Below are 20,019 nucleotides of genomic sequence, written 5' to 3' on the forward strand. Positions count from 1 at the left end.
GCCGCCGCCGCCGCCGCCGCCGCCGCCGCTCCGCGCTGCCGCGCCGCCCGCGGCTCCCGATGGAGACTGACGCGCCCCAGCCCGGCCTCGCCTCCCCGGACTCGCCGCACGACCCTGGTACGGTCCGGCCCGGCCCGGCCCGGCCTGCCCAGCCCGCGTCCGCCCGGCCCCGCCAACATGGCCGATCCGGGTCGGGCCGGGGCCTCCCCGGGGCCCGAGCCCGCGCCCCCTGCTCCCTGGCGCCCGGCGCTCACGCGGGCCCTTTGTGTCTCTGCTCCTCCCGCAGCAAGATGTTCATCGGAGGACTCAGTTGGCAGACCACGCAGGGTGAGCCAGCCCGGGGAGCACCCGCCGGCCCCGCACCGCCACCCTGCACCCCTTGCGGCGCCCCAGCCCCGGACGCCCCTGCCCGGCCCTGCGCCCTGCTGACCCCGGGCGCCCTCGTGCCCTCTTCCGCGCCCCGCCCCGGGGACCCCGAGAGCGCAGCACGCTTGGCGAGCGCGCACGGCCCGGCGCGGGTTGGGGAGCAGTTGAGGGGGGGTTCAGGGGGCATCGGGGGGGCGGGCTGGGCCCCCGGGACCCGCCAGCGGCAGCTCCAACTCCGCTCGCACCTGCGGCTCAAACTTTTGTAAGGCGGCTCCCGGAGCGGCGGGAACCCAACCGGAGCGGTCCCCCACTCCAGCCCGGCCCGGCCCTTGCCTCCCCGAGGCCCCGGTGGGCGCCAGGAAGGCTCTACAGGAACCCCCGGCGAGTGGAGGGGTGGGGGGGCCGGCAGTGGAGAGCGCGCGCGGGCAGCTTGGCGCGGGGGCGGCAGGGCCGCGCTGGGGTCACCGGGGGCAAAGGACGGGGGAGGAGGGGGAAGGGCTCCGGGCCTGGGCTGGTCCGAAGGCGGGTGTGTGGTTACAGAAGGGCTGCGCGAATACTTCGGCCAGTTCGGGGAGGTGAAGGAGTGTCTGGTGATGCGGGACCCCCTGACCAAACGATCCAGGTGAGTCCTGTGACCTCCCCTGCCGCCGGGCTCGCCCCTTCCACCGCGGCCACTCACTGCCCTTGTAACCATCTGCCTCTCCCTCACTACGCGGCGCAGGGGTTTCGGCTTCGTCACTTTCATGGACCAGGCGGGGGTGGATAAAGTGCTGGCGCAGTCGCGGCACGAGCTCGACTCCAAAACAGTGAGTGGCCCTCGGGGTTTCGGGGGTCCTTTGGGAATGGGAGGCTGCCGGAGGAGAGTGAGTCAGGACTCTCTCCTGGGGACAGTTGGGATGGGGCTCTGAAGGAGAGAGGGAGTTTTCTGAGAACCAGAGCTGTCATGCTCTGAAACTTTATCAGTAGAGTTGGGGGCAGAGGGAGGGAGGAAGGAAAAAAAATTCCCAGGCCTGGTCTGGGATAAGATGCCACACACACCCACTCGGGTACTGGCGAGGGAAGCAGCAACTACTACCCTCTCTCTGTGAGTACTGACTGATCTTGATACCTGAGGGTTTGGGGCCCTCTCCTACCCCAGATCGAGTTGAGTCAGGGTTGCAGTGACCCACAGTGACTTCTCTGAAATCTAACTACTGTTTGACTCTGTGACACCCCCTTTTCCATTCCAGACCAATGGCAAAGCATCACAGAGCCCCCTTCCCTGTCTCCTTCCCTCCTTTGGTCAGTGAGCTCCTTGCTTTGTGTGAAGACATGCACCATCTCTGCCCTTACAGGGGATTTATGAACCTGGAGCTAGCTTGCATGGGGGAAAAAAAGTCCTGAAGACTAGATCTTAGGAGAAGCCGCTCGTTTGGCATTCAAACTCCTGGAACATTTTGCTGCTTTCCCACTGCTCCCCAGTGTCTTGGACCCTGCAGGGGGCGCTGGCGGAGGCCAGCTCGGGGGTTCCACAAGGAAAAGGAGAAAATCAGAGGAAGGCTTACTTGGTGATGGGGGTGACTGTTGGCCAGGGGGCCGGGACAGTGTAACCTCTCTCCACACTCCCCCATTCTTCTTCAGCCCTGGGCCTCCCTGCTTGGGCCAGTTACTGGCTCCTGTTTACCTGCAACAATGGCTGGTTGTGCCCAAGAATTTGTTAAATTACCGTCTGTCCCCGCTCCTCTTATCTCTGCCCAGTGGCTCCCACTCCTGCTCACAGTAATGAGCAAATGAGGCCAGGCCTCGACTTTGCCTGCCATGAAAGGATCTTCTTGGCTCAGCCTGAGTGACCCAGGCTGGGAAAGGAGAGACAGTGGCCTATTGTTTTTGGCGATTATCTGCCATCAAGCTGCCTGTTCTCCTACCATCCCCTGTCCTCAGAATGCACTGGTGGCTTCTGCTGCTCTCAGGAAGCTGAGTTTAGGGGTTGGGGCTGGGGGCTGGAGGAGTTGCAAGATTGATAAGGGAAAGGGGGATGGTCGATGGTGAGATGGGTATCCTTAGGAGATGGAGACTGCCAACCGCAAGGGCTTTGTCTGTGTTTAGCATCTCAGGGCTGGGGAAAGGGGGCGGGAAGGAGTCTATTTTGGGTCCTGACTTTCACCTTTTATTTACTTGTTGGGTTTTATTTATGTTGCCAGCTGTGAGTCAGAGTGGAGGTGGTGTGTGTGTGTGTGTGTGTGTGTGTGTGTGTGTTGCAATTTAGTGTATGTGGGTCTGGGGGAGTATGGCTTGGGTACTGTCTCTCCATCAGGGTCCACGCATTGAGGTATGTAGGTAGGTGGCTGGGGAGGCTGCATCTGGGAGAAATAAAAGGATGAGAATGCCCATAGAGGTATGAAATCAGAACTTCAGGCGGGAAGTGCATGGTTTTGATTTTCACTAGAGATCACAGAACCTTTGCTGGACGGAGGGACATTGCCTTCCGTCTCTGGGCAGATTCCAGTAGGGGAGCTGGCAAAATTCTGCTTCCTAGTTCATGCCATGCAGGCAGAGGGAAGCTGGGGCCAATTGTCTAGAACCAGGCCGAGTTTTGAATGGAAGGAACTTTGGGAAAAGGTAGATCTTGCCTGTGATTGGCTGGTTAACTTCTAAATGATGTTTGTCCATGTGAGTGCCAAGAAATTGGCATGACCAAGCCACATAGGTTCTGTGGTGCTCACAGAGTGTCATGTTCTGTTTCTGATGGTCTTGTCAGCATGGCTTGAGCACCCAGGTGCATCCTGGTTTCATTCCCTCTGGTTGTTCATAGTCAAGGGCAAAGGTAGCCTTCTGGTAGTGGCACCTTTGTTTGTGCAGTGAAGGGACGTTCACAAAGGGCCGCTTTCACCCTTTATCTCATTTGGGGTCCTCCCCCTGCCCCTGCAGCTGCCCTCAGCAGGAGTGGCCATGATTGTCCCCACTTTGCAGATGAGGGAACTGAGGCAGGTGAAGAAGCTTCCAAGATCACAGGCTTGGCCTGAAGCCCAAAGTTTCTAAGTCCAAGTCCCATACCCTTTCACACCACTAAAGACTGCGGCCTGCCTTACCTGGAGCCTGGTGGCACTATCGGGCTGTTTTCCTGAAGCCTCTAGGAGGTCTTGTCAAAGGTTGGAGGTAGTGAGGAAACAGACTGAGTCTATTCCTGTAGGGTCTGGACTCTCACCTTCTAGTCCTCTTCAGGCAGAGAATCTGTGCTTGCAAAGTCAGAAATGGCATGCATCACCGAGGCAGTAGGTCACGGTTTAGACACCCGTGTGGAGTTAGTTGTCTGTTTGGGGAGACCTTAGTGTATCTGATACTTGGTGAAGTAAGACTTGCATTACTTGTTTTTTTTTTTTTTTTCTCTGTGAGCTAGACACTGTATCACATGCTCTCTGTGCATTATCTGAAGTAATCTGCAGGTGACCCTTTGGATTGGTGTTAGTTGTTAATGTATCGAGGGAACTTGACCTTGAAGCTCTGCAAAGTTAAATAACTTAGCCTGGGTATCTCAGCTAGAAAGTGGCATCTTTGGGACTTGAACTTGTGTGTTCCTGCCCAAAGCTATTGTTGTTATTCTTCTGTGTCCTGGGATGAATGAGACTGGAGGCTGTGTGGCCACCCAAGGCTGTATGTGATACCCAAGACCCCTTATGTGTCCCCTTCTATGTCTCTTGCAGATTGACCCCAAGGTGGCCTTTCCTCGAAGAGCACAGCCCAAGGTAGGTGTGCAGAAGTGTGTCTGTGTTGGTGGGGGGGGGGTGTGCTCCTTTATCTTGGGCAATTCCGGGTAATGGTTTTCCCAGCATTCTCTTCTGTGGCAGATGCTGCTGGAACCTCTGTTTGGAGTGTTTCTGGAATGTGCTGGGGTGAGGACGGAGGATTAGAGTGAAGACACTGTGCACCTTTCCACCTTGTGCTGGGGTGGGCAGTGGATAGGTGTTGGAAGAGAGGAGGTCATGTTGTTGTCCTGCATTTGAAGCCAATACAGTTTGGACCCTGAGTGTAGTTCTAACCTCGTAGGTCATAGTCTGCAACCCTGAGTCTTGGAGGGGCAAACACAGGGTGGGCTTGTTCTAGCCGTGGATGAGAGAGCATCGAGCCTCTGGCTTCAGGTCACCCTCTTGTCTCTGAGGTGTGTTGTGCTTTTGGAGGGGAAGGGAGGTGGGAAACCCTTCATCTGTCACCTGTTGTGATTTTAACTCCAGCATTTGGGGCTTTCAAAGGTTTTCTTCTAGGATGAGGGGTGGGCAGAAGAGTTCTGAGCAATTGAGCAAAAGAGTACTCAAAACTCCTGATGCGGGTAAGGACTTTAGATTTGATCCCAGACATCGTGGCAACTGACCAGATCTTGGTTTTTAAGCCATCGACTTATGGGGATGGGAAGAAAGGCCAAGTATAGTACAAGGAGTCTGGACCCCTGAGTTTGCTGGGTGATCCTTCTCCAGGACATCTCATTCTCCCCCTTGGTGGCAACTAAGGTGCTCTGAGATTGTGAACCATGAATTCCATCAAGGCTGCCAGCTCCTGCTGGGGCAGAGGAAAAGAAGTTTTAGGAGACAGAAAGGGCCATCTCTGGACAGGGTCCAGCAGAGGGTCTGTAAGCAGTTATGGAGCAGGTATTCGAAGGAAGCTTCACCAGGGAGCACATGGTCGGAATTGGGTTAATTCCATTAAGCAGTTTGGTGACAGAAGGTGCCTTAGTGTTAGGATGGGGCTGGGAATTGCCTCGGATTAGCCATGCGCTCCTGGGGTAATTAGGACCATGTGTTCTTCCTAAAACAGGGCTGAGGCCACTGGGCTGCCAGAGGTTGGATTGGGAGGAAGGTTGATGAGGAAAATGTCGATGTTAAGTTTGGTAACACCCTGTGGTGGCTTTGGTGTCCCCCAGGAGGACTGGTGAAGTCTTCGTGCTGGGCACTGGGTCTGGGCTATTGGCATATCCCTCACCCCCTTCCTTGTATAGTTCCTTAGGGAAGGCATTTTCCCTACACAGACTCCAGGGAGGGAGGCACACTCAAGCCAGCCAGGGTGTGGGGTACACAGCTGGCTATGACAGGCCTAGAGGCAGGAGTCCAACGGGGAGCTTGGAAGGGGGCCTTGGAGAAGCTGGGGCCACCGAGAGCTTGTCAGCTGGCATCCTGGCAGGGGGAAACCCCCCTCCCCAGCCCCTGCTGGTGGCGGTAGGCCACAGGACTCACATGCCTACTTTTTCATTCCTTCCCCTAACAGATGGTCACTCGAACGAAGAAGATCTTCGTGGGGGGGCTGTCGGTGAACACCACAGTAGAGGATGTGAAGCAGTATTTTGAGCAGTTCGGAAAGGTAGGTCTTCACCGGGGTGCAGTGCTGGGACTGGGAAAACACCAGAGAACAGATCAGGCCAGGTTGGGGGTGACAGTCAGGTCACCCCAGTTCCTGCAGCAGGCAAAGGAGGGCCTGAACCTCCCACAGGTGAGGGCAGACCTTGTCACAGTTTGGGCTCCCCGATCCATCTATGGGCTTCAGACTCTGGGCCTCTCTGGGGAGAGGAAGCCGCCTAGTAGAGTCTCTCTCATTACCCTTCCTCTGTATTTTTCTCCTGCGTCTCTTGAGTCTCCCAAGGGAGGAGGTGCTCCTGTAGCCAGTTCAATCCAGTCCTCCCCTTAGCCTCCTGGGAGCTTGCACCTGTCCAGGCCACAGGCAGCTGCACCTTCTGTCCCCCACCCCTTCATGGGGAGGATGATAAGACGGGCAATAAATAAGAATCCTTATTGCCTTGGGTACCCTGCCTAACCAGGTGGGGAGCTGGGGATGGCTGCTGATCCCTTAGGTATTGGAACTGAAGAAAACATCCCAAAGTCATCTCTAAACCAGATAGATGACTGGCTCTCAGGTCTTGGGTGTGTCCTTGAGATTTCATTTCTGTGCCTTGGAAGAGGTAGGCCATGAAAAGGTGTGGTACCACTAAGACAATAAAGACAATAAAGGTAACCCTAGAAAATCAGGCAGTGCAAACTTCAAGGTTCCATGGGGAAATGTCAAAAGAGTAGTTGTCTGGAGTGCAGGGGTGAAGGAGGGCCGGCAGCCTGCTTGAGTGTTTCAGGTGGGATAGGCCAAAGAGGTTGGGTCCCTTGCAGTCTCCATCATGGCCTATGAATTTCCTAGCAGGCCAAGCTGGACCAGGCTTGGGAAATAGATAGTGAACTGTGGCTGGGTGGGGGGTCTGCAGGCCAGAGGATGCTGACGTGTTGGGGCCAGAGGCCTTGGCTCAGGCGACTCCTTGGGGACCTGGGTCCAAGATGCAGGGCAGGCAGAGCCTGGGCCCCAGAGGGAAGGGCGCTCCTGGGAAGCTGCAGGCCCGGCTCGGCTCCGGCGGGGTGTCTTTGTGTCTGAGCACCGAGCATTAGAGCCCGCACTAATCTGATCCAGCAGCTGTGATTGGAGGCCGCCTGCCCCCGGGGCCGGCGTTGCCATGGCAACCGGGCCCCAGGAGAAGCCGTCAGCGGCCGCGTCTTTTGTTCGGGCCTAAATCGGCGTTGGCATGTGAAACCGGCCCGGGGAGGCCAGGGGGAGCTGGAGAATAGGCTGCCAGGGAGCGAGGGGGACAGCCGGGAATGCCAAGGGCCCCGCGGCTGGGGGGCCACCCTCCCCCCGGATCGAGGGGCCGCCACCGAGGGGGGAACAATGGTCAGCCGCCATGGCTGCCACTCAGGCTTAGCCGCCGCCGAACTTGGCGGCTCCCACTGGTCAGCAGGCCTCGGTCGCCTCCCCTCCCCCCTCCGGAGCCCCCCTGCCCCCAGGTTCCCATGGAGACCAAAGCCTATTAAGGACACTGGGCTGGTAGCCTCCCTTCCCTCAGCTGGCCCCAGGAGGGGGACACCATTGGTGTGGGGGTACCCCGGACCCCCAGTCACTTTCCTCAGGGGCCTACCCCAGCCTCACCCCACCGCCTCAGTGTGGGTCTGTCCAGCCAAGCCCAGCTTGAAGGACGTTGGGGACCAAGGATACCGAGTTTGGAAGGTTGGGTGGAAGAGGGCCGGAAGGACTAGATTTGACCTGAATCAGTTTGTGGGTCAGGCAAGAAACCCAAAGCTGCAGGATTAAGGAGGAAGGGTGTGGCTGGTTTTTTTCTGTTCATTCACTCATCCATTCAAAAAATAATTAATTGAGCACAAGTCAAGATGCTCGGTAGAATAGTGATGTCGATTATAACTGACGCAGCTGTCCTGTTGGGACTGTGGGCAGGTCCCTCCATGATAAAGATAATAACAACTGCTACTTACCGGGTGCATCCTGAACCCCGGCGACCGGAAGTTGAGTATTCCATGTCCTCCTTACACGTAACTCCTCCAAGTAGTAGTCTCTATTAATACCCATTTTACAGATGGAGGGATCAAAGTCATAGAAACCTAAAGCCATTTACCCAAGGATGCTCAGTCAGCAAACAGTATCCAAGCTGCCAGCTCACGCCTGCTCTGCCGCAAGTTTCCATCAGACCCTCCTGGGTTTCCATTTTCCAATGCTTAGGTTAGGGATGAAGTGTGCCGACCTTCAGCCTGAAGATCAGCTTACCTGCTGACTTGGGGTCAGAGATATGAATGAATGTGGCCATCGCTAGGGAGCAGAGATGGCATTCTGCTGCTGGAAACTGTCCTTTTCCACGGAGATTCTCCAGAACCCCACTGTCTACTAGTTCAGTGGGGTCTCTGTTCCCTCTGGGAAAAACCAGAGGCCTGGTCTAGATTGACCCCTAAGGAGAGCTTCCGGGTTCTCGAAGGAGGCCCACCCTAGTTCTGGGTCTGCACTTCCTTCGTTAATGAGGCCTGAGAGGCATCTTTTAAGGCAGATGAAGGGCCTGAAGTAGGGGTGGGGGCAGGCTGTGCCTCCCAGTCTGAGGACTTTCTCCTGCCTTTAGGAGTCAGGTCAGTGGCTCAGAGGTAGGCTAAGAAGGAGGGAAGGCAAAGTGGTGAGACAACGAAGGTTGTCCGGAGAGGATGTCTGGAGGGAGTAACGAGGAGCTGTGGCGCTGTGGCGGCTGGGGTTCAGGAGAGTATAGCTGATGTTGACCCTCCCTCCCCCACCTCTTCCCCTCCCCCAGCCAGTGCAAGGCAAGCAGCTCAGGCAGTGAACTCTACTTGCTTTAATTACAGCCTCTAGCTAAAGGAAACCTCAATTAGAGAACAGATCTGTAGCAGAAGGGAGTCTGGCTGCTGGCCTTTTCCAAAAAGGGAAGAGGCTTTGGTTTTCCCACCTCACAATCTTGCTCCCCCATATTTCTTCCCCTAGCACCTACTTTGTGCCTTTTCCTCCCTGGCTTGTGCAGGCAGAACTTGCTGTGAGATCTTGGGCAGGCAACTTCAGCTCTCTGAACCAATTTCCTTTAGCTGTACAGTGGGGATGAGCCTGTGTAGGCAATGTTGTGATGATAGAAGACAAGTGCCAGGCATACATTGGAGTCTAATAAATACAGGCTGATCTGTTGAGAATCTGGTGATTGACTCTGGTGTGCTGTGATGTCTAGGATGCTGTCCCCTGAGAGAGCAGGTTTAAGATAAAGCCTGGAGTAGACAATAGGGGTGTGTGTAGGTTTGGGGAGCCCCAGTTGTCTGTGGGTCCTAACACAGCAGTCTGTGTTTCAGGTGGATGATGCCATGCTGATGTTCGACAAAACCACCAACAGGCACAGAGGTAAGTGTGGCCCCTCCCCCTTCCCAGGCTGGGCTGGGGCCTGTGGTCAGTCAGGGGGGCTACAGGTCACAGCTGCCCTTTCATGTTGCCTCCTGACATCCTATCCTTGCGGATCTGAGTCCTCTCCAGGGTCTGGCCTCACAGAAGGCTTTTGTCTTCCTCTTTCCTGCACTCGAAACTTTGCCAATTGCAGACACAACGCAAGGAGCCAAGGACACCCCCAGCAGTACCATGTGCCTCTCCTTGGACAGTGTCTGTTCCTGTCCCAGCTTACCTTGTCCCTGGTTACCAGAGCAGAGGCTGCCACAGGGTCAGGTTGACTCTATAGCCTCAGGCAGTCTGCTCGGCCACCACCCCCACCCCAAGCTAAGCCCAGGCCCCCAAGTTCTCTTGGTCCTGAACCTGGTCACATCTGGGCTTCTCTGCTGTGTCCTGCCTGGTGATTTTCTCCCAAGGGTCTTGCCTTCTGAGAAATCCCAGCCCAATCCTGGGTTTTAGCTTCTTTGGGCAGTGTGGTGTGAGCTGTGAGTGTGGTGAGTGGGGTCTGCGTGTGCTTAGTATGTCAGGGCAAGTACACCTGTAGAGTGTCCTTGAGTGTTGGTGAGATGGGGTTTGCATGTATACATACATGTTCTCTTGAGTGCAGCTAAGGGAAAATAAAAGGCGTGTTAGATGTAGGGTCATTCCTCTTTCTATGGATTTTTGCATTTTTGGGTTCAAGCAACCTCAGTTTATAAAGACAACCCCCCCCAAAAGAAATGATATCTAAAGGGCTGAGAATACAGATGCAAGACCCTGTTTCTATCTTCAGCACTGAAAAAAGAAAAGAAAAAATAAATAAAAGAGAAGGCCTCCCAAGCCCTGTCACATCTGTACTGAGTACAGATGTTTTTCTTGCTACTTCTTTGAACCATGGGGTGCAGTGGGGTTTTTGGAGCACTTATATTGTGCTGGGCACTAAAAGAGCCCTAGATAGGATTTGAAGTTCACTTGAAGGGCATGCATGATCCTATGGAAATGTGCCATTCTGTATAAAGAACTTGAGCAAGGCATAGATTTGGGGGTCAGGGTGGACACCTAGAATCCTTACCCTCTGATTCCAAAGGATGATTGTATTTTTCATGGTGGCTCTGCCACTTAAAAAAGATTTATTCGTGTGTGTGTGTGTGTGTGTGTGTGTGTGTGTGTGTGTGTGTGTGTGTGTGTGTGTCCTCAGAGGCCAGCTGGAGTTACAGGAAGTAATGGAACAGCCCAATGGGAGTGTGTGTGGGGAATTGAACTCAGTGCTCTTAGCTACTGAGCCATCCCTACCACTTTCTAACTTGGCTGTGTGACCTTGGACAGGTTAGTTCACCTCTCTGAGCCTTGATCGGCTTCTTCATCTGTAATTTGGGACTTGAAGCCTTGACTCAGCCAGTCAGCAGTTGTGATGCTCTTAGGCTGTGGGCAGGGCCTTTCATTAACTCTCAGACACTTGCCCGCAAGAGATGAGCTGTGGTGTATATGTGGCATGGGGCTGGCTGGGTGTTGAACATGAGCCCCGGTTCTGACCCTGCCTTTGCCCCTTGTCCAACCTCTAGGGTTCGGGTTTGTCACGTTCGAGAGTGAGGACATTGTAGAGAAAGTATGTGAGATCCACTTCCATGAAATCAACAACAAAATGGTGAGCTGGGACTAGATGGAGGTTGGGGATCGGAGACTGGGACTCCAGGATGAGGCATTGGGCAGGTGGGAGTGGGGGTGGGGGTGGGGGTGGAGGCGGGGTGAAGCTCTGGGGTTCTGAAAATGGGCAGGGTTGGGGCTCTCCTGGAAATCACCAAAGCCCCTTCTGCACCCTTGAGGATGCAAACAGGAAGTCAGTGTCACGGGGTGGTCCCTCTCAGAGCCTGAGTTTTTATAAAATGGGAATCCCAGTTTCACGTCACGGCACATCTGTAATCGAAACTTTCTGGAGAAGGGCAAGGCTAGCCTGTTTTACATAGCAAGTTGTGGGCTAGCCAGAGCTACACAGTAAGACCCTGCCTCAAAATAAATAAGTAAATAAATGTATTTAATTAAAACTAAAGATAAATCAAATAGGAATCACAGTACGTGTTCACCGTATCTTGGACGTGAGCGTTCAGTGAAGGAACTAGTGTATGCAAAGCCCGTTAGACATAGCGAGTGCTCCAGAAAAGATAACTGGATAAGTGATAAAGAGGCCCGCCGCCTGTAGAGCAGGAATCGCTGACCATCAGGTTTTATTGCAGGTGGAATGCAAGAAAGCTCAGCCAAAGGAGGTGATGTCCCCGACGGGCTCAGCCCGGGGCAGGTCTCGAGTCATGCCCTACGGAATGGACGCCTTCATGCTGGGCATCGGCATGCTGGGTACGTGCTCAGCCAACACCTGTGGCGGCTTCTTGCCGAGAACAGCTCCTGGGGCTCCTGGAGCTTGGGGATGGGCGGGGCTGTGTGGGTGTGGCTTCTCTGTGGTCTGCTCTCCTGTCTGAGTAATGGCAAAGCTGCTTCAGACCTGGCAGGCCAGTTTGGTGTGGAGCACTGCCCTCTTGTGGTAGCTCCAATACAGTCCACCCGCTCCATGTTATTCGGGCCTCTTCCCATCCATTTGCCCATACTCTGTGTCGGATTATCTGTAATCCTATGTGTGCCCGTCCTCTGCCGGGAATTCCAGCAGTGGCTGCCTTGAGATTTGTGGTTTGTCAGTGAAAACAAACAAGAAGACAGATAAATTTAGGATGAAGTATAGGATACCAGGAGAGTGTGCTCATAGGGAAGTGGACAAAGACGCTGGAGAACCTGGAACTAGTGAGTTATTCCGAGTCTGCAGGGGTGAGTGGGTGCCCGTGGTGGGAGGTCAGGGAGAGGAAGACTGCCTCTTCTTACTCAGCTAAATTTATTATTTATTTTTATACTCCATTTGTTACTGGGATGTCTCATCTGTGCAAAGTAGACTTCAGCTCGGTCACTCTGACTCCTAGGGCCAGCATCTTCTGAGGATAGCAGTTTTCACTTCTATCTTTTGCATTCTGCTTGTGTGTACACCTTGGTGATGTCATTGTACCTTCCATCAGAGGCCTGGTAGTAGAGATTGGTGGCGTGAGATGTGGCCTTTCTTTCTCAAAGGGGAATAGGCTGGGGTCCTGCTTCGTGGCCTCAGTGTAGAGCTCTGGAGGCTCAAGCTTCGGTTCCTGCAGCTCTTCTTGCTGGGCTTCCAGTGTGGCTCTGATGGCGTCCCGTCCCTCTCTGCCTCATGCTCCTGTCTCAAAAATAAAAAAACAATAAATATTAATAATAATAGTAATGAAACACATCTTGGAAAGAAGTGCAACCCTGGATGTTCTGGAACCTGCTGTGTAGACCAGACTGGCCTTAAATTCACTCTGCAGACCAGGCTGGCTTTAAACTCACAGAGCTTTGCCTACCTCTGCCTATCTCTGCCTCCGAGGGCTTTAGAGCACTTTTTAATTTTTAAAATGTTATTTGTGTGTGTGTGTGTGTGTGTGTGTGTGTGTGTGTGTGTGTGTGTGGTGTGTGCACTCCAGTGTACATGCCTGGTGGCACACCTGCGGAGGTCAGGACAGTTGTATCAGTTCTCACCTTTCTTCTTCGTGTGGGTTTAAATCAGATTATCAGGCCTGCTTAGCAAGTGCTTCACCCTCTGAGCCATCTCGCAGGCTCCCCCCAACTTTTTATTTATTCATTGTGATTGTGTGTATATGAGAGCAGGTGCACACGGGTCAGAGGTACACATGGAGGTCAGAGAACAACTTTGAAGAGTCGCATCCTCCTTCCCACAGTGGACTCTGCTGGGTACAAACCCAGTGTGTCAGGGGTGGGGCTCTTACCACTGAGCTGACCTTCTGGCCTCACCTCATGGTGTAGTGGTCAGGGTTAGAATTTTATATCGATGAAATATATTCATTTAATGTACTATCTTCCACTATTGTTAGTTCCCAGATTTTTTTTGCTGTTGCCAGATTGTTTGAGACAGGGTCTCACTTTGTAGCCCTGGCTGTCCTGGATCAGGCTAGATTCACAGCAATGCCTCTGCCTCTCAAGGGCTGAGATAAAGGTATGTGCCATCATGCCTGGCTTTTTTGTTTTATTTATTTATGATTTTACAAGACAGGGTTTCTCTGTGCAGCCCTGGCTGTCCTGGGACTCACTCTGTAGACCAGGCTGGCCTTGAACTCACAGCAATCCGCCTGCCTCTGCCTTCCTGGGATTAAAGGCGTGAGTCACCACCGCCAGGCTTTATTTTATTTTATTTAAATTATTTTGAGATGGACCCATGTAGCCCAGGGGAGTCTAAAACTCATGTGTAGCCAAGGAAGACCTTGAACTACTGAGATGCCTGGCTGGTATGTGTCATGCTGGAGGCAGAGCTTTGTTTATACCCAGGAAGCCTTCTAAGTGAAGAGCCTACCCACCTCCACGGTAGTTCTTTCTAGTAGATCCTGGCCCTCCCAGAGCCAGATGGGACTGGAATGAGGCATCTCACTGTCTTGTCTCTTGTCCTCACTTCCATCTCGCTTTGAGAAATGCCTTTGTTGTTTGTGGCTTAAGTGATTTGTGAGCTTCTTTACCCTCACTTCCAACACTAAAATGTAAGAAAACCCTGTAATAAATAGTTTGACCTGGTACTGGCACAGTGGGTCAAGCTCTGCTGTGTAGTCATGGCGACGAGGCTCACATCTGTAACCTCTGTGCTGGGGGCTCACTCATCATCCGGTCTAGTCAATCAGTTAGTTCCAGGCTCAGTGAGAGACACTGCCTCAAAATAAAATGGAAAAGGACACCCAGCAGCAGCCCTTGAGAACACACATGTGTGTACCCTGGTACAACACACACACACACACACACACACACACACACACACACACACACACACACGAAACTTAAAAAAAATAATAAAAGAAGTGAGGTGGTAAAGTACCTGGGAGCTCCATTATTGCTGATAGAGGGTTTTTCTTTTTTCTTTGGGGAGGTAGACTGTAAGCCCCTACAGAAATCATGAGATGACCTGGTAGAAACTGTAGCCTCCCGGCAGAAAGCTTTGAGTCGGGAGGCCCGACTGACACTAGCATAGCAAGGCCTTGGTGATCTCATGGGGAATGGCACAGCCCAAGATGACAGTGGTTGCAAAGGCTCTGGGCTGAGCTCTGCAAACTGGAAAAGCAGCAAGTCAGTGTGGCTGGAGAGGTGGGAAGAAGCCGAGTGTGGGAAATGAGGACCAGAAGGTGGGAGCCGAAGTGGGAAGGAGTTGGGTGACAGGGTTGCATTGTTGTCTGTCCGAGTCGCCTCTCTGTGCCTCAGTTTCCATGCCTGTACACTGAGGCTCCTTGTGATGTCTCCCTGTTACAGTAGGATGGAATATGAGCAGCCCAGATCCAAGCCAGCTGTGGGCAAGGCGACTATCTCATACTGCCCCTTTGTCCCATCAGGTTACCCAGGTTTCCAAGCCACCACCTACGCCAGCCGGAGTTACACAGGCCTTGCCCCTGGTTATACCTACCAGTTTCCCGGTAAGTCCTGCTGGGTAGCCCTCTGCCTCTAGCATGTCTCCAGTTCCCAGGCAGTGTGAACTCCTCAGGGTGGTGGTGTCTGGGGTGCATGGCTGGGGGTCTACCTACTGGAGGCTTGGAAGGAAGGGCATGTCTGAGGAAGGAAGTCCCCCCTCCACCCCCCTCCACAGAAGGTGAGAGTTGGGGCGCCAGGTGTGGCCCTGCATGGTACAGTTCTCACCCAGCCATTTATTCTGTCTGTCTTCTGCCTTTCTCCAATCCCTACCCGACTCCAGGACTGCCACTTCTACCAAAGACAGCACTGGACTAGCAGTGGGGGTTTCCCCAAGGGTGAATCAGGCCTTCACAAATATACTTAAAGGTGTTGTTCTGAGTCCTTACAGGGTCACACAGCCTGAGAACCTACATACTAAACCTCAGAGCTGACGTCATCACCATCGTTTATAATTCAGTGTAAAGAGAACACTAGACCCGTTATTTAAACAAATTTCAACAGAATTCTGGGCTGTCCTGCTGCTGTTTAATATTGTTTTCCTGTAAGTCTCAAAGCATTCCTAGGCCCTTATTTACGTAGTGCTGAGAATGGACTCGGGACCTCACACATGCTAGGCCAGGACTCTGGCAGAGCCACAGCCCTCAGTATTTGTCTTTGAAACAGAGTCTCCTGTAGCCTAGATTGGCTTCACATTCACCATGTAGCCATGTTCACCTCTTTAGTGCCGTGATTCCAGGTCAGGCACCCCAGCCCCCCACACCCGCCTCCAGCACTGGGAATTGAACCTACTGCCTTAGGAGTGTTAGGCAAATGCTCTACCACTGAGCTACACCCCAGTCTATCTGGGTAGCACCGACTGGAGGGCTCCCTAAGCGTTTGTATCCTCTGCTCTTGGGCTGTTTAACTCGGAGTCCTGAGTATGCATGTTGTCCCACCCTCTCAGGAATCCCATTTTATAGACTAACAAACCAGCTGTTGAGGGAGGACAGGATTTGACTGGGAAGTGGTATCACTAGGACCTAAGCCCACTCAAGAACACTGGCTGTTCTAGGGGGGTGGTTTGCAGCCGCCAGTAACTCCAGTTGGCAGGGGATCTAAAAACCTCCTGTCAACTTGAACCAGGTGTGCACGTGGTACGCATATATACATGTAGGCAAAATACTCATACACACACAATACACACACATACACACACACACACACATATGTATACACACACACACACATATGTATACACACACATACACACACACACACACACACACACACACACACACACACACACACACACAAAAACGGGTTTTTTGACACAGGGTTTCTCTGTGTAGCCCTGGCTGATCTGGAACTCACTCTGTAGACTAGGCTGGCCTCGAACTCACAAACTCACAGAGGTCCACCTGCCTCTGCCTCCCGAGTGCTAGGATTAAAGGTGGGCACCACCACCTCAGGGCTAATATAAATACATCTTAAAAACAGGGCTTGGAGTAGAGCCAAGTGGTTGAGTGCTCGCCTGGCTGTGGAAGGCCCTGGGTTCAACTCTCAGCACCAAAAGTCAAGAATTCTGGTGTTGCCCTGTGTGCAGGTTTAGGTGGCACCTCTGGCTTCGTTCTTTCTTTCCGCCTTTCTTTTCTGCATCACCCTCGACCCCCGCCTCACCTACTGAGACCAAACTTTCCATTCCCAGTTCTCAAGTCCCATGCACTGCCTGTCCCCTCACCCATGGTCCCCGTGGGTGCATTTCTTCCCCCTCAGCCATGCCAGAGGGGGCTCCTTTACTTCTTCCTAAGCTGTTTTACGTTTCATTTTAGAGTTCCGTGTAGAGCGGACCCCTCTCCCGAGCGCCCCAGTCCTCCCCGAGCTTACAGGTCAGTGGCTCGGATTTTGTACATCTCATAGGCCACGTGGGGAGAAAGAGAAAGGGAGAGGGACCGTTCCCCAGGTAAAGCTGGCAGGACCCTTTCCTCCTCCCCGCCAGCCCCATGGCTGTGAGGACACGGCAGGCTGTACCTGGGCACTGGCCAGTTGGTTTAGCTACATGGCCCTCGAGGGTGGGGCGTGAGGCCAAGCAAAGCAGATGGAGGTAAAGTTAGTCATTCATCCATTTGGCAAATATTTATCTAGCACCTCCCATGCGCCAGGCACCACGGAGGCTCTGGTACCCAGTGGTGAACAGGCCGGGTCATAGACTTGGAGCACAGTGGGCTATGGGGACTTTGTACACGGAACTGGGCATGCCTGTACCCAGTGCCAGCCCACCCCTTGAGGGGCTCTAGATGCAGCACCCACATCTCCTCCCTCCTGAGAAGCCAAAGCCCCCAGCTTTTCTCTCATAGGAATTTTTCCAATCCTTATTCTGCCACGTTAGTGCTTCCCAACTCATCAAGATGCCGTGGGCCCAGGGATGCCTCTGAAGGCTCCATCTGTCCCCAGGGGTGCCCCTGGGTTACCTCTGGAAAGATGAGGTCAAAGCCTTTGGCCACGAGGGCCACACAACTCAGCTGCGAGGCTGAGTGGGGGATGATGTGGGCATGAGGTAGGCCACGAGGGTTTCTTTGTCCACCCTGCTTCTCTCCCACTCTGCCTGCAGACTCTGCCTCCAACCTGGCTATGTGTGGGCCACTGCTTCAGATCTTCCTTCCAAGGGGGGTGCAAGGGTCTGTCAAAATGGGAATGGGAGAAGAGAGACACAGGGTAAAGCAAGGGGGAACGGGAAGAAGCGGAGCCCTGGAGGTGGAGGAGATAATGACTGCCATGAACAGAGCGCCCTGGCACTTGGAGTAAGAGGGCTTCCTTTCTCCTCGTGTGAGAAAACCTCCGTGTGAGGACCTACTGTACACAACATATGCCACCAAGACGCGGGGTGGGGTCGGGGGTTGGGGTTGGGCGGCAAGAAGAAGCAAGGCTACCCGGGCCCTGGTCTCACACTGAATGTACAGGCTATCGAGGATAACAAATATTTATTATACCAAGAATAATTCTTTACACTGAGATAAACGCTCAGTGAGGTTGGCTACTTAGAGTTTGCTTTGTGAAGGGTTAGGACCGAGATCTTAGTGCCCATTGTCTATCCTGTATGCTTGAGTCAGGAAATGTCAATGCTGCAGGTATCTTGGCAGAGGAGGGCATGGGTTCCAGTCTCCATAGCTCTTGGGAGTGTGGTGTCTAAACTTTTGTCTTGGCTTGGAACAAAGAGATTGGGGTATTTCTTTTATGTGTTCAGTACATATTTATTGTGCCTACGCTGGACCAGGCACGGGGACACACACACACACACACACACACACACACACACACACACACACAAATAAGTAGATAAGGCCACTGCCTTCCAGGAGTTGATATGTTAATAGAGACCAGATAGATTAATGAAGTAAATGAAGCTCCATGGGATGATAAAGCACAGCGCTGTGTTGTGCTGAGGACTTGGGGTCTGTCTCATGCTGGTGGGAGGGAGAGGAAAAGGAGAGGAGGGGAGCCTCGGTGGAAGCCTGATGATGGTCTGCGGAGGTGGCTGCAGAGCTCAGGAACCACAGTCGCTGGGTTTGAGTCCCCTACACAATGTCTTTGCTAAAGATTTTCAAGGGGTGGACTGGGGGCAGGACAGGTTTATCTGCATGAAGCCCCAGCGTCAGTTCCCCCAGCACTGTACAGAACCAGTTATGATGGCACATGCTTATAACCCCAGCCTTTGGGAGTTGGAGGCAGGAGAATCAGAAGTGAGTCTGGGGCCAGCCTGGACTACACGACAAGGCCATGTCTCAAAAAAGCCAAAAAGAAGTCGGGGGTGGGGTGGGGTGGGGTGGGAGTGAAAAAAGGCAGAAGTCTCTTTTACCTTTTTAGTGCAGCCATTTATTGAGTACCTGTTGTATAAAGAGCTGCTGAGGGAAGCAGATGTAAAGAACAAGAACCCTGTGTTCAGAGAGAGGAAGACAGAAGAGGGGGCTGAGGGACTTGGAGGGGGCGCAGGTTGTTTTTAGCCTGGTAGTCATGAAGGTCCTGAGGAGAGAGAGGGGATTCAGGACACACAGCAGCAAGACATAGCTGACCTTATTGGCCTGATCCTGTGGGGAGCTCTGTAGCTCCACAGTCCTCAGCCAGTCCTGCCTTGAGGTAACAGGCCTGGCTTCTGTGCCGTGGGTCAGTCGGTGACTAGCTGGGAAAGTAACATAATGTCCTGACCACTCTGAGCCAGATGTGGTCACTGTCCTTCCTGAGGACCAGGTGCTACTGCCTCTGCCAGTGTGGAAACTGAGGATGGGCTGCTCACTGGGACGCATCAGGCCAGGACACAGAGTGGCTGTCCACAGTGGCTATCTATGCTTTGACCTGGCAGGAAGGGGATTTGGGGGAGGACACAGTGACCCCTTCCCCAGGCAGGAGAAGCCCTGCCAGATGTTAGGGTCCTCTGTCGTCCCCTCTTCCTTGCACTCAGTGCCCACACTTTGTCTTCCAGCTATTCCTCTCACTGCTTACGGTCCGATGGCAGCAGCAGCAGCGGCAGCAGCTGTAGTTCGAGGGACAGGTGAGGCCTTCTGGGAAGGGAGTGGGTGGAGGTGTCCAAAGGAAGAGGCTCCTGCTCCACCCATTGACAAAGGGGCTCCTTTATTCACTCATCCTAAAGTTGTGGCTGAGCTGAGTACAGGAGCCACCGAGGGTGGCACTGGTAGTGCCCCCCAGAGCATACACACTGGGGAATCAGGATGCAGAGGGGCATAACCCTGAAGATCGCTGCTGTGATTCTGGGGACATCAGGTCCTAGAGGAGTTGGGAGAAGGTGAAAGAAGGGGCAAGGGTTGTTCTAGCTGAGGGAACAGCATGGGTCAATTACAGCAGCAGGGAGCAACAGAGTGACATAGGGCAGCTTTAGACAGTGCACTAGGTTGCAAGACGCAGGAAGACTTAAAGGGGCTCACAGGGAGAGGGGGATGTCCAGTGGTCAGAAGGAGGTAGGGGCTGGGGAGGAGGGACTTAGTGATCTCCGATCTCCAGGGAGGGGCCTCTACAGGCCCTGGGCAGGGACGGAGTGCGCGTCTGGTGGGGTGGCTGTGGGCATCCGGGCTATCACTGTCTTCTTTCTGGGTTGCCAGGCTCTCACCCCTGGACGATGGCTCCCCCTCCAGGTTCTACTCCCAGCCGCACAGGGGGCTTCCTGGGGACCACAAGCCCCGGCCCCATGGCTGAGCTCTATGGGGCGGCCAATCAAGACTCCGGGGTCAGCAGTTACATCAGCGCCGCCAGCCCCGCCCCCAGCACTGGTTTCGGCCACAGTCTTGGGGTGAGTGGCCAGGCCTGATGGCCTCCATCTCACCCCCTCATCTTGGGAGATCTCTGAAACTGGGGGAGGGAGAGGCTTTGTCCATTTTCTCCTGCAAAGTGAGATTGAATGGTGGTGACTGAGAAGAAAGTGAGGACAAGAGGGCGCCTTGTGACATGCTTTACTCGCTGTCTTCTGGACACTGTCCC

The 20,019-nt window shown here is 53.7% G+C and overlaps 1 protein-coding gene across 2 annotated transcripts in view; it reads left to right on the forward strand.

Moving 5' to 3' along the window:
* The window catches only part of Msi1 (musashi RNA binding protein 1), an 82,717-nt gene that overhangs the window by 58,170 nt on the left and 4,528 nt on the right, over positions 1–20,019 (forward strand). Inside the window, exons 1-13 of one of the 2 annotated variants that reach the window (XM_027416051.2) lie at positions 60–122; positions 291–327; positions 907–988; positions 1,088–1,172; positions 4,047–4,088; positions 5,599–5,691; positions 8,988–9,036; positions 10,617–10,699; positions 11,286–11,403; positions 14,481–14,561; positions 16,365–16,421; positions 19,010–19,078; positions 19,677–19,831. In XM_027416051.2, the coding sequence (XP_027271852.1) occupies positions 60–122; positions 291–327; positions 907–988; positions 1,088–1,172; positions 4,047–4,088; positions 5,599–5,691; positions 8,988–9,036; positions 10,617–10,699; positions 11,286–11,403; positions 14,481–14,561; positions 16,365–16,421; positions 19,010–19,078; positions 19,677–19,831 (1,014 nt within the window). Of the gene's footprint in view, positions 1–59; positions 123–290; positions 328–906; positions 989–1,087; positions 1,173–4,046; positions 4,089–5,598; positions 5,692–8,987; positions 9,037–10,616; positions 10,700–11,285; positions 11,404–14,480; positions 14,562–16,364; positions 16,422–19,009; positions 19,079–19,643; positions 19,832–20,019 lie in introns of those variants that run through there. The other variant, XM_035443250.1, reaches the window with a different exon arrangement.

This window comes from Cricetulus griseus, chromosome 4 (genome assembly GCF_003668045.3).
Source record: "Cricetulus griseus strain 17A/GY chromosome 4, alternate assembly CriGri-PICRH-1.0, whole genome shotgun sequence".
Taxonomy (NCBI): Eukaryota; Metazoa; Chordata; class Mammalia; order Rodentia; family Cricetidae; genus Cricetulus; species Cricetulus griseus.